General features: G+C 32.6%; 1 protein-coding gene across 6 annotated transcripts; it reads left to right on the plus strand.

The window, feature by feature from the left end:
- Positions 1–4,536: 4,536 nt before the first annotated feature.
- On the plus strand, positions 4,537–10,835 carry LOC131026232 (protein TPX2-like). Of its 6 annotated transcripts, none has more exons than XR_009102226.1 (18): positions 4,537–4,962; positions 5,675–5,824; positions 6,170–6,262; positions 6,489–6,645; positions 6,937–7,045; positions 7,801–7,857; positions 8,023–8,117; positions 8,238–8,310; positions 8,393–8,452; positions 8,537–8,623; positions 8,808–8,866; positions 9,225–9,309; positions 9,382–9,447; positions 9,538–9,600; positions 9,755–9,832; positions 9,910–9,971; positions 10,281–10,369; positions 10,447–10,472. XR_009102226.1 is itself a non-coding variant. In XM_057956022.1 (18 exons), exons 1-18 carry the CDS (start codon positions 4,773–4,775, stop codon positions 10,463–10,465), a joined length of 1,575 nt encoding a protein of 524 aa, XP_057812005.1. In that variant the 5' UTR covers positions 4,537–4,772; the 3' UTR covers positions 10,466–10,835. The 6 variants fall into 6 exon arrangements, 5 of the variants coding, with proteins under 5 accessions (XP_057812005.1, XP_057812039.1, XP_057812014.1 ...); XM_057956022.1 differs by having other exon boundaries at positions 9,927–9,971; positions 10,447–10,835; XM_057956056.1 differs by lacking the exon at positions 10,447–10,472 and having other exon boundaries at positions 9,937–9,971.
- Positions 10,836–12,762: the final 1,927 nt, after the last annotated feature.

Consider the following 12,762-nt stretch of genomic DNA (forward strand, 5'->3'; position numbering starts at 1 on the left):
TCGATTCATTCATTTTTCCCCATTGCTGAAAATGCAATAGAATGTTAACTCTATGTAATGGGAATATAGAGTCTTAAGAAGTTTCATGTTCATTTCATTCATATGATTGAGAATTTTGAAATCACCAAATCACCATTCTTGATGAAATACTTATTTTTGAAATACATGAGATCGAATTGCCATCCTTCCAACATACAAAAAATTTAGTCATTATCGTTGGACTCATCACTCAATCAAATTAATCATTTTAAAATTAGGGTCAATTATTATCTATAAGATATTAAATTTTGTTATTAAATTTTGGTTTTGCATACCAATTTTACCGATTGGCATGGTAATTATCGAACTATTTATTCACTCTGACCAAACTTACTACTAATATGACTATCGAAAAATTGACGTGGCATAATTGAAGGAAGAATAAGAGTGAAAAATTAAAATGCCTTATTCCTTAAGTTATATGTGAAAAATGCCATTTTTTTTATAAACATAAGCATTTTATGCCCTATTCTTTAAATACCCTTTGATTTGATGGATTTGCTTGGTTTTTTGTGCAAGTCTTACACATTTGACTGATATGTTTACCGATTTGACAGCTATCAGTCATAAAAGTCAACGATTTGACAGCTATTAGTCAATAGTACATATGACCGGTGGATGGCTAGATCATGTGTCCGCCCGGGCAGACACATAATGTCACCGGGATGGACACATGATTTTACCGATCGGACACATGATCTGGGCGATAAAATCATGTGTCTGCTCAGTGAAATCATGTGTCCGTCCAGACGAACACATGATTTTGTCGGTCGGACACATGATTTGGGTGCTAGATCATGTGTTCGGCCGGTAAAATCATGTGTCCGTTCGGTGAAATCATGTGTCCGCCCGGGCGGACACATGATCTAGCCACTCACCGGTTATATGTACTTTTGACTAATAGCTGTCAAATCGTTGACTTTTATGATTGATAGCTGTCAAATTGGTCAAATGTGTAAGACTTTCATAAAAAACCAAGCAAACCATCAACATCAAAGGGTAAAATAGGTACTTCACATAATTAGGGCATAAAATGCTTAAGTTTATATAAAGTAGGGCATTTTTCATATACAACATAAGGAATAGGGCATTTTTTCCTATTAACATGAAGGATAAACCGCATTATTTTTACTTACCAAAATAATATTATTTTCTACTTAAATTGCACATACAACCTCAAAAGACTAGGTAGATTTAAAGAATTGGATAACAAAGAAGTAGCCATCAAATAACCAAAAAGCTTCAACTCTTCTTGCTTTCTCTCCTCATGTCCGTTGCATCGAACCCCAATTCTCTCCTATGTTCTATCACCTTCTAATTATGAATCCCTAATTGTGCTCACACGTTAATATGCAACATAAGTAGAAAACGATGTTCTTTGGTAAGTACAAATTACGTAGTTTTATTCCATCTTCAATTATATCACGCTAATTGTTCAGCTAGTCATATCAACAGTAATTTGGCCGAAATCCTTATTGGTACCAAAATGACATTAAATCAATAATTTAATAATTATTACACCAAACTTTAAAGTTGATATACAAAACTAAAATTGGATAAAAGTTTATATGCAATTAACCCTTAAAATTATAATAAAACTGATACTCTTATTCCACCCACACAACTCACTTGATTTTTTTTAAAGTCAAAAGGATAATATAATAAAACGAGTACAAGGGATACTCGAATCCCTTACACGACAATCCAAATACAAAACTCCGTCTTATTTAAGGATTGACATTTCCTCCAACATTTTGAAGATCAAGTCAATCCAAACACTTTCGCCACACATCATAATATAGAGAACACGGGCACAATAAATGATCAACATCCTCCAAATGATAGGAACAAAAGCTACACCTTTTACCTTGACCATCTAAAACAATCCCCCTTATTTCTAAGTTATCTCTAGTTGGAGCTCTATTCGCAGGGCCTTCCAAAGAAAAGAAGAAACCTTACTTGGGACACCTTTGCACCACAATTTAGCCAACAACGAATCCTCTTTATCCTCCACAAAGACTACCTTGGATAGGGAGATGTACATTGATTTTGTTGAAAACCTTTCGTCGTTTGAGCTTTTCCAGGTAAATGAGTCCGACTCACTTAATTATAATCCTCAATATTACTTGGTATTTACCGATATTTTCATATTGGACAACCACTCAACTAAATTAACCACTTTAAAGCTACAATAAAATTAAGACCACTATTTCACTAACAACTTAGTCCACCAATTTATTAAAATCTATGTCAGTATCAAATGAGTATCTAATATTTGTGGACGGAGGAAGTACATTTCTTACATATGTTTGTGTTATTAATATTATCTTTTATATTTAATTACAAATTATTTGAAATTCAATTTCAAGATTTATTTGTTATCATTAACAATAATTAATTTTATATATAATTCTTTTTCAAATTATATTTCAAAAAATATATTAAAATTGATATTTTTAGTTATATTGAAGAAAAAATGAGACTTTCCAAATAATTAGTTTTGTTTGGTTTATTTAATATATGTAAATGATAAATTAAATTAAAGTCATGTACCATTTTCACAAAAATATAAAATATCATAAAATTGTGAAAATCATATATATTTTTGATAAAATTCTACTATTATGGAATAAATTTATTTCCATTTTCATAGTTAAACAAAAAACTTATAATTTTCTAAAATAGATCAGAAAAAATCATTTTTTTAATTGCTAAACAAGAAAGAAAATACGTGCAATAAGAATGGTGAATGTCTAAAATATTAGCTCCAAATATTTTGAATTTCTACTAAGAATGAATGTCTAAATATTAGCTCCAAATACGTGAAAGCAAGGAATTGTATCTAATTTACAAGAAATCATAAGATCAAATTATAATTGAAAGTTGAAACAATTTAAAATTTGAATAGATTTTGCCATGATGTTTAACTATTAGGGCATCTCCAACGTTGTGCAATATTATACAACAATTTTAACATTAAAATAAAGTATACTGTCAATTTTATTTTCAACCGTTTTCTTTACTATACATTAAAAAATATTCAAAGATACACTTTATAATTAATCTATATTTTTTTATTAATAAGTGAATTATTGCAATTAATACAAATTGAATACTATAATTTATTATTATTATTATTATAATAATAATAATAATAATAATAATAATAATAATAATAATAATAATAATAATAATAATAATAATGATGATGTATAAAAAGAAATGATTCAAGCTACAATTTTGAGTTAGATTTAAGGCAACAGTGAGTAGGAAGATTTTTTTTTGTTTGAAGTTGTGAGTAGGAAGAAATTAACGCAATACATATTCATTGTCATCCCAAGTTAATGGAATAGAGATAGATGGCCTAGGATTAAATTTGTAATCATCTCTTACTCCAAACGAGTAAGATTGATATTTTCTTTTAAAAACTTTGTCAATACCTATTCATTGTCATCCCAAGTGCATTTGACATGTGTCATGATGGAGAGCAGTGATTTTGCATACAATTATTTGAGAATTTTATTTAAGTTATTAAATCTCAGTATCTGTTGTTCATTTCTTTTTGACACACAGATTGAAGAATATGTAAACTGCAATAAATGCGTAGAACTCACACATTTTCAAAACTTAGTTATTGTTTTAAATGAAAATAGTAAAAAATAACGAAACAAACAAAAATGTAAAATGTATCACAAATAACGAGACATAAAGAATAAGTAATAAAAATGTATATATTCCGAATTCAGGAACATATATGCATGTATATATTGTTGATTTAGCACATCTAAATAGTCGACCTTATAAAATTAAGGAATGACCTAACCTAATGTTTAAACATAATCAAAATTCTCCACCAATGCAGAAAAATAAGTTTTTCAACTACAATAAAAGGATAAATTAATAAGTATAAATGTATAATATTAATACGTCTCCTCAACTTTCACTATATTTTGAAAAATGTTTCAAATGTACAATTTATTTTTGGAAAAACCCCGAGTTTCGTGATATTTTAAAAGATGTCTTTAAATTGAGAATATGATGACAATATAATGAGTCATCTTTCAAAGTATTCAGGTAAACGGTTCAAAGATAAATCACATGGTCGAATTTTTTGCATGGTCACATGATTTTTATCACAAATAAGATCTTGAGCGGAAATTTGATGAGGTAACTTATTATTCTAATTGAGGTTTGATGCCCCCTTCAATCAATAGTAATGTAAGGTAATGACAATTCGGTATTGAGTTAGCAATTTAAGGACATTTTCTAAAATATCTTGAAATTGATCTTTTTTAAAAAAATGAATGAAATTAGAGTAATTTTTTAAAATATCTAAAAAATCGACGACACAAATGATACGTACTCGAAAGAAATTAAGAAAATGAAAAGTATGTGTATCAACTCAAATTTAAACTAGAGGAGGGCAAATTAGTAAGTTTGGTGATACCTTTCCCGGAGCTCTTATTCGGATCCTCCCATATCAGTCAATTCCCTCACCATTCAAATTTACGGATCCTCTTCGCCTCGCCGCTCTCTCTCTCTCTCTCTCTCTGACTTCTGCCAAAACAAAATATACATACAAGCTCCTGTCTCTATCGTACGCACCACAAGTCCACATTTCAGTTCTCATTCTCTCTCGCATTCCAAGAATTCTCCGCTCTGCTTTTCTCTCTCTATCTCTATACAGAGGAACATCTGTATTGCGTCTACAGAGAGAAGCGGGGTTGAGGAAAATGGAAGAAGAAATGGTGGAACATGCTGCGGATAAGGAGGAGGTCGAATACACTTTCACGGCGTATGAGATTGATCTGGACTACGAGTTCGACGCGGCTCGCTTCTTCGACTTCGAGCATGACGAGTCGCCTGTCCAGGCACGCCAAGCCGAGCTCTGGTTCGATTCCGCCGGAAGTTATCCGCCGTCTCGTAATCTTCTCCTTACTATTTTTCTTCTCTATTTATTGCCTTTTTTAGGAGATAAATACTGTTTTCCTTTTTAAGTTTAAAGTTGCCCCTTTCATTTGTATAGTTGAAACAAAAATTCTGTCATCTTCTTAAAATTACGTTTTCCCCTTCTCCTTGATAGTCAATAGTCATTTATAGGAGCTCTCTTACAGTACAACATTTTGAGCTTTAGGTACCAGGATCATTGTTGCAGAGGGAAGTGATTCTAGTGCCGTCTGCACGGTTATTAGAGTTATGAATGTTTGAGTTCTCCTAAATTCTGGTCGTTTTGAAGCTGTTAAAGGTGGTCTTATATTTTGAGCTTAGCAGTGCATTTGTCTTTTTGAAAGTTTGGTTATAGTTTCCTTTAGGAACTATGGTACGTTAGAACGATAATAGTTTGGGGAAATAACTTCACAGCACATTTAAATTGTCAAAATTGAAGGAATTTGGCAGTTGTATTTATAGAGGCTTCAATTTCAAAACCATATGCTGAAATGCCTTCGGAATCATTCGTGTAATTATACAGATTGAGGTCAAGAGGCTGTTTTTGGAAGAAAAAAAATGGAGAGTGGTTGTTTTCAGTTAACTCATGCTGTCTCTTAATCCGTGATCAGTCCAACCTATGGTTTTATTATATATTTATTCGCTTTTCTAGATTTTCTTAGTGAATGATTATGGTACTCCTTTTCAGCTTTCGTGGCAAATCTAGTTCCAAGAGAAGGGATATTGTTGGAAAACATTAATATCTCCCCCAAATCTAAAGGTGTGGAGAGCATGAACTTGTCTGAGAGTGACTCTGATGTTGAGGCAGGCCATGAAATTATGGCTATGAACTATGCTGGTACCACTTCACCATTGTTAGAAATGTTATTTTTTCATTTGAGTATTTGTAATAATTGTTATTCATCATAACACATTTAAGAAGACAATCTATGGTATCATTTTGGCAAGTCTGTTCGGAAGAGTATCTTTCTTGATCTGTGTTGTCAGTTTTCTACTTTGTAGTTGGCAACTGATCCTACTTGATATAACTTATATAAGATGTTATATATTACATCTTTATACATCAATATATTATTATTTCCTCTGTGGAGCAAGATATTGTCACTGACTGCACAATCACTTAATTTAAACCCAACTACATATATCACCTTACTTCATATTTTTGTGTAATGTCATCTTATAGATGTTGAAGAAGGGAAAGATCAGGGAACTTCCTGCACTGTACATATTGACAGCCAGAATCAGATTCAAAACCGACCCCAAAATTTACCCTCAGGTTTGCATTATTGCTTATATTGTTTATTGCAGAAGGGTTTGTGTCTGCTCTACTACTGTTCCCTGTCCCATTTTCTCTTGTTTATCTCATATTAGTTCCGGCATGAAATTTATTGATTTTTTTTTTATTGAAAACCTCTGTTGTGGTTCTTTTAGCATGTAGGATCTTTGGCCTTTTCATGTTGTCAAAAATATATCAAACTTCTAATGATCATATGCCTTTACAGGATTAACATTTTACAATCATATGGCAAATACTGTAAAGTCAGAAACTCAAAGTAAGCTGTCCATGAAGCCCATTTATCCAAGGTCTTCGACTCTTATGAAGCCAACAGCGAGTCAATTAGCCAAGCAAAATCGTCCTTTTCCGGCTGGTCCTTCTAGGTGATTGTTTTCTTTACTTCTAAGTATAGGTAAATATTAGTGAATTATTTGCTTCGGTTTTTATGGTCTGTCATATTCTGGGAGAGGGGAAGAGGGTGAGTTTACTCAATTATTATATGATTTTTTTTGTTAAAGAAGGGCAAGATTCATTAACCAGGAGTTATTGCTGTCATCATTGTGATTTGCTTTGGCTAGGAGTTATAGGTCACCAAGTCTTTGAAATCCAGTCAACTGCTTAAGATATCTATACTATTATTGCAGGATAATTTACAAAATTTGTTTTTGTGGTAGGTCAAATATACGTGTCTTTGAGAAGACATCTAAAAGCTCAGCTACTGGTTGTGTGATTGAAAATCAAGCAGCTAAAAGACAAAAACTCGAAGGTGGTCTTCTGCGGAAGGTACAGACTGTCTTTTTTCTTCTTTCAATTTTAGAAGTTTATTTATCACCTGTGATATGTTCCCTAGTTTGGCTTGTGTTAATTTTCCTTTGTAAGTGATTGTGTTGGCTGGATCCTGTAATGATCTGTCAAATTGTGATAAAACTGCTAGTGATTTTCCATCTAAATGCCTTCATGTTTGCTCAATATGCATGAAATTTGTGTACACTCTTGCAATCCAAACCCTTGCAGTGATTTCAATTATGGTTTATTATTTGTGCTGTTGATGACATATATGTTTGTTTTGGGGCTGCCTCTACAGTTTAGTGCTATGATTGAGGCTTCTATTCCTTCAATTTAGATTTTGTATTCAATTTTAAGCTCTTTTATGACATGTCTTGCATAATATGTTATTAGCATTTGATAGACTCCTGCAAATCAAACTCCTGTCTGATTTTAATAGGTTGATTGATTGTGCTGTTGATGATTAAGTATTCTAGAAACTTAAATTATTATCTCAGGGCAGCATCTGTAGACTGCAGTTCGTTGATATTTTTGAGGCTTGAATTCATATAGCTTTGTTGTCCTTTTTACAATTTTATGTTTTTTCATGGCAGACATTACATAATATTTATTAGCATATGTACACTCTTGCTTTTGTGTGCGCATGTGTTTGGTGATACCAGTTTCATGCTTTTAGTTGGCATAATTGAGTAGGAATATTATTAGAATTGATTTCTCTTTAGTACTTCTTAGAACTTTATCTCTACAATCAGGTTGCGGGGGCTGTTCAGCTGCAGGAGACTAATTTTGTTCATAAGGCGCCGAAGCGGGTATGTCATGTACTTATGAAGTAAATCTTGGGAGTCTTAGACAGTCAATCTGAACTATGTATACAAATGTATTATTTATGCTATTGATTGCAGAACCAATGTAAAGGGCCCAAAAGTTTTTATCGAAACTCTGGATCTCACTTTTTGATAAAAATGATTTTTCAGGATGGAATCCTAGATTGTCCAAGACAAACTAAGCCAAGGATCACTATTCCTAGAGATCAACATCTTGAGACTGCACGCAGGGCCCAAAGATTAAGGTTGGTTTGTTCCATTCAGCTGCATTTGGTTGTTATTTCAGTAGATGTTAATATTTTGTCCATGTGATGAAAGTGAATTTTATACTGATGACTATTATGTGGCTGGTGGTTGAGTTTCAGATCAAATAGCAATAAAGATGAAAAAGACACTTCAGCTGTTGGTAGATTCAAAGCTCTCCCACTAAATAGAAAAGTTAGCATCTAATTTTTATGAAGTGATCTTGTATATCCCTGAATTGTAGTTTGATATTCTGATCGAAGTCTTGTAATTTCAGATTCTTGAAGCCCCATCTTTGCTCCCAAAGAGAAGCATCCCTCATCAACCAGCTTTTCAAGTGAGTTTATAAGATGATAATTGTCACTCTGAGATTTTTGATCTGCCTTACTTGCATGTTTAATTTACTTTGCTTTTCTTTCAGGAATTCCACTTGAAAACTTTAGAGAGGGCTGCACAACATGGCTCAGCCGCTTTCAAATCCACAGGCCTTTCCAATCATTCTGATAAGGTTGTTGAACTTGGATACTTGAATGCTTCTCTCAGCTTAATAGACATACTCTGCACTTTGTTCCTTGTCACTCTTGTTTTGGTGTTACTAAGTAAACTTGCTGCAATCTATGATGGTGTGAGTTCAATGACTTTTAGGATTTCCTCATGATAGCTTTTGCTTGTCCTCTTCTTTTTTGTAACAGGGCTTGCACAAATACACATCTAACATAACTAAAGATTGTGGAAATGAGGTACCTGGAAGGTAATATTTGGAGATGCTGATATTACTCTTAAGCTAGTCACTGTCACTTAGTTGTGACTTGCTAGTTCTCATAACAATTAATTATTGTGCAGTTCACTATATGATGGAATAGGCCCATGCCTTGTTTGGTTTGCAATTTTGATTATACTTGACATTGTCGGTTTAATTTCCATTTGGTTCTACATAGCGTTTTCTGTTCAACAGCACACATCAGTCACCTTCTTGCTAAATAAGTCTTAGTTTTAGTTCTTTTGTCCATGTGGACTGACTTTTCAATATTTGGTAGTTTATTTCTTACCAAAGTTTGAACTTTTATGAACTATCTATGATTCTTAATCATGTATGTATATGTTTCCAGATACAGCACTGTGTGTACTGCCTCTAGGGCAGATGCTAGCCAGTCATCTCAGCAGTGCTTTAAAGCTCTTCCCCTCAATAAGAAGGTGACTTTTTAAAAACATTCTTATCTCAAATTTTGCTCATTTTAAAGGTAACTGACTTTTTTCCAATTCCAGATATTGACAAGCAAAGGTGACATTGGAATTTTCAGGAATAGTAAGAAGGAAACTACAGTGCCAATGGTAGATGACATATGATAGTGCATATTGTGGTTTCCTTTTAGTTAATTAACTTGGCAGCATGTTGACAGTAGCTACTTCCTACTTTTGCAGGAATTCAATTTCCAAACAGAGAAGAGATGCCATGATAATCCTCTTACCGGACTATTCAACAAGGTAAAAATGAAAAAAAGCTGCTCATTATCTGTAAATCACACAGTTTATGCTTCTCATTTCATTCATAAATTTCATCCTATCTATGATACGTATAATTTTCTAACAATCACCACCAACTGCTTGTGTGACACATTTCTCTTTTCGGCTGAAACAGCTCTCACTGGCAGCATCTGAGGCACAAGTTACTAATTTTGAGTCTAGAGTGCCGTGCTCTATCAGCACACATGCAAAGGTTCTTCCTGATACTTTTCTTTCCAGATGTTAAAAATTTATGGCTCATTTTCTTTTCATAGTTCTCATCTTAAACAGAATCATTTTCTTGCTAGGGCTCAAAAGAGAACGGATGGGGTAGCTTCCAGCAAGGAAATCAGGTAAATAATGGTGTTTATTATGTAATTTCAATTTTCTATGAGAGTCTCGTGTTAGCTTGTCTGACTAGTTAAAATTTGTTGTATGGGCTTGGATCTGTCGTTTGAGTACTCGTACCCGAATCCAAACATAACCAAAATGCTAGCCATATAAAAGTTTGGATCCATCAGACTATCTTATAGAAGTTTTTATGATCTTTTTCTTAGTCTTTAATTTCTCCTGCACAGTATTGCTGATATTGGAAGACTTTCGAGTCAATTGCCACAATGTTACAGACACAACTGACGTTCCTTTTCAACTTTGGTATTTAGATAAAACCACCTGCAAAACTGAAACCGCCTTTGCTGGAAGGGAAGATGCAATTTAGTGGCAGCCACCTAAAAAATGAAGTCATTAGCTGGTAATGTATTTACCCTTACTATATATCTTTACCGCTTCAGCTTCTTATCATCGCTTAGTATTGTAAATACATTGCAGGAGTAAACCCATTCGGTGAAGTGTTGAGATGGGAGCTTACAGACTGACAGACAGACGTCGATCGATCAATCAATCTTCCGGATTTAGCCTTTTGATCGAGGCTGACAAATCCTTTCTGGGAATTTGACAAGTACATATTGTGGTCATGAATATCATGGTATTTGGTATATATCCCAAGGCTAGGAATCCCCTAACTATAGAAGTCAATTTTATACTCACAAAATGTTATAATTTTGTCATAGGTTGCATCGCCAATGGTTGAATGCACAGTCTAAATGTAATTTTCTGTCAATTTATAAATAAAATTTTGCAGGCCAAAATTGTATAGCCAGGATATTTGTGTTCCGTACATTGCATATTTCTTGCTATTAAGATTATATTTGCTGTCACACTCATCCAATTTAACATAACTCAATTTTTTAGTAAAACTAGATTTGTCCTTCGTCCGATGCACAAATAATAATTATTAAATTAGTTAATAATAAATTATATACCATAATTATATAGGTCGAATTGAAACATATTTTAAACTTTCAAAAGTATATGAAATTAGTTCAAATAAATTGTAAACACAAATAAGAAAAATGAATTATTCAAAAGCAATTTAATAACAAATCTCAATCTTTCAAATGATAACTATATTTATTTTTTCCATTTCACATATCAAATTAAAATTATTATCGTGATCTTTAATTTAATAGATATATTAAACTTTGGTCATTAGTGAACTTGTATATTTTTTTAAATAAAGAAAGAAAAAGAAGAAAAATATAATTAAGGCAAAATGAAAAGAAAAGAAAAAGTTAGTGACGTGGTATTCTCTCTCCATGTTGCAAGGAATATGGTTACAATTTGGAGAATGCCATTCTTTTTAAAAGTATTTACAAAATTACCATCTAAATCAATTTGAAATTGATTTCAAATTGGAAACTTCTTTTTTAATATAGGGTTAAGTACCAGATTCCCCCTATCGATGCCGTCCCTATCACGTTTAGCCCCTAACGTTAGGGGAGAGAGCTGTCCACTATCTCAACGTGGCTTCATCACACCAATTTCCCCCCAAACGTCAAGGGGGAGAGACAACGATTTTTTCTAACGACGTTAACGTCCGTTAAAAGACGGGGGGGGGGGGGGGGGAGGGGGAAATTGGTGCGATAAAGCCACGTTGAGGTAGTGGACAACTTACTGATACTAACTTAATCTACATATAGGGCTATCGATCGGTTCGGGTTCGGGTAACCGAACCCGAAATTGACCATATTTCACTAACCATTCACGAATTGTTTTAGGAGTTCGGTTACCCAATACCCGCTTCGGAAGTATCCGAATACCCATTAAGAAATTAAAATTCACAATAATTTGCAAGTTAGATGATTTGAACACTAGTCTCTAGAAAATACATAAGTAACTTATCCACTAAACTAAAGCTCATTCTTATACTTTAAATATAACATAATTTTATTTTAGCTAAAAAATAATTTTTTTTAAAGAAAAAAAACGAAAAAACCACAATTAATAATTAAAAAAATACTCCATATAATATATATTAAATAATTAATTAAATAATTTCCGGTTATTCGGTTAACCCGAATCGATTATATATATATATATACATACATACATATATATTGGTGGTTTGAGTGGGGTATCAAGTGACAAGTGGAGGGGTTCAAAATGCCTTTGATTAGACTCGAATTCGTATTTTAACAGTTCGTTTATACAATATTTCATAATTACTAATTTCATGTTTAACGTTAAATGTTAAGTTATTGTCAAGGATCACAACACAAAAATTGAATTAGAAAATAGAGTTCTAAAACTAAAAATGAAACGTTTTAGCGTTTTCAAATGTAAAATCTCTACGTTGCGAATTTTGAAATAACAATTCAAAATTTATCAACTTTACTAGCAATAGTTAAATAGAAATTACAACGAAGTCGGAATTCACAAATCTTGTCTCGACTTACAAATATTTGTATTTGGTTGTGTTGTTTAACTATGAGTTTAATGTAACGGAAAATTTGATTTTAGCCAATCTCAACGTTAAGAATAAGTTATTCGTTTCGTTAACTTTTTCTCATAAGAAAACTTATCCTTATTAGTCAAATAGCATAAGAGCATCTTCAGCCTTTGGCGCTTAGGGGTGACGCTAATTGGTGATCTGCACCCTAGCGCTACCTCTCTCCAGTGCATTAACGCTTAAAGTGGCGCTAAAATCTCCATTTTTAATTAATCTCATTTTTTACTCTTTTAATTTAAATTTCAACATTTCATTTAAATTAAACATTCAATATTTCATTAATTAAAATAAAATAA

Source organism: Salvia miltiorrhiza, chromosome 1, assembly GCF_028751815.1.
Source record: "Salvia miltiorrhiza cultivar Shanhuang (shh) chromosome 1, IMPLAD_Smil_shh, whole genome shotgun sequence".
In the NCBI taxonomy this organism is placed as follows: Eukaryota; Viridiplantae; Streptophyta; class Magnoliopsida; order Lamiales; family Lamiaceae; genus Salvia; species Salvia miltiorrhiza.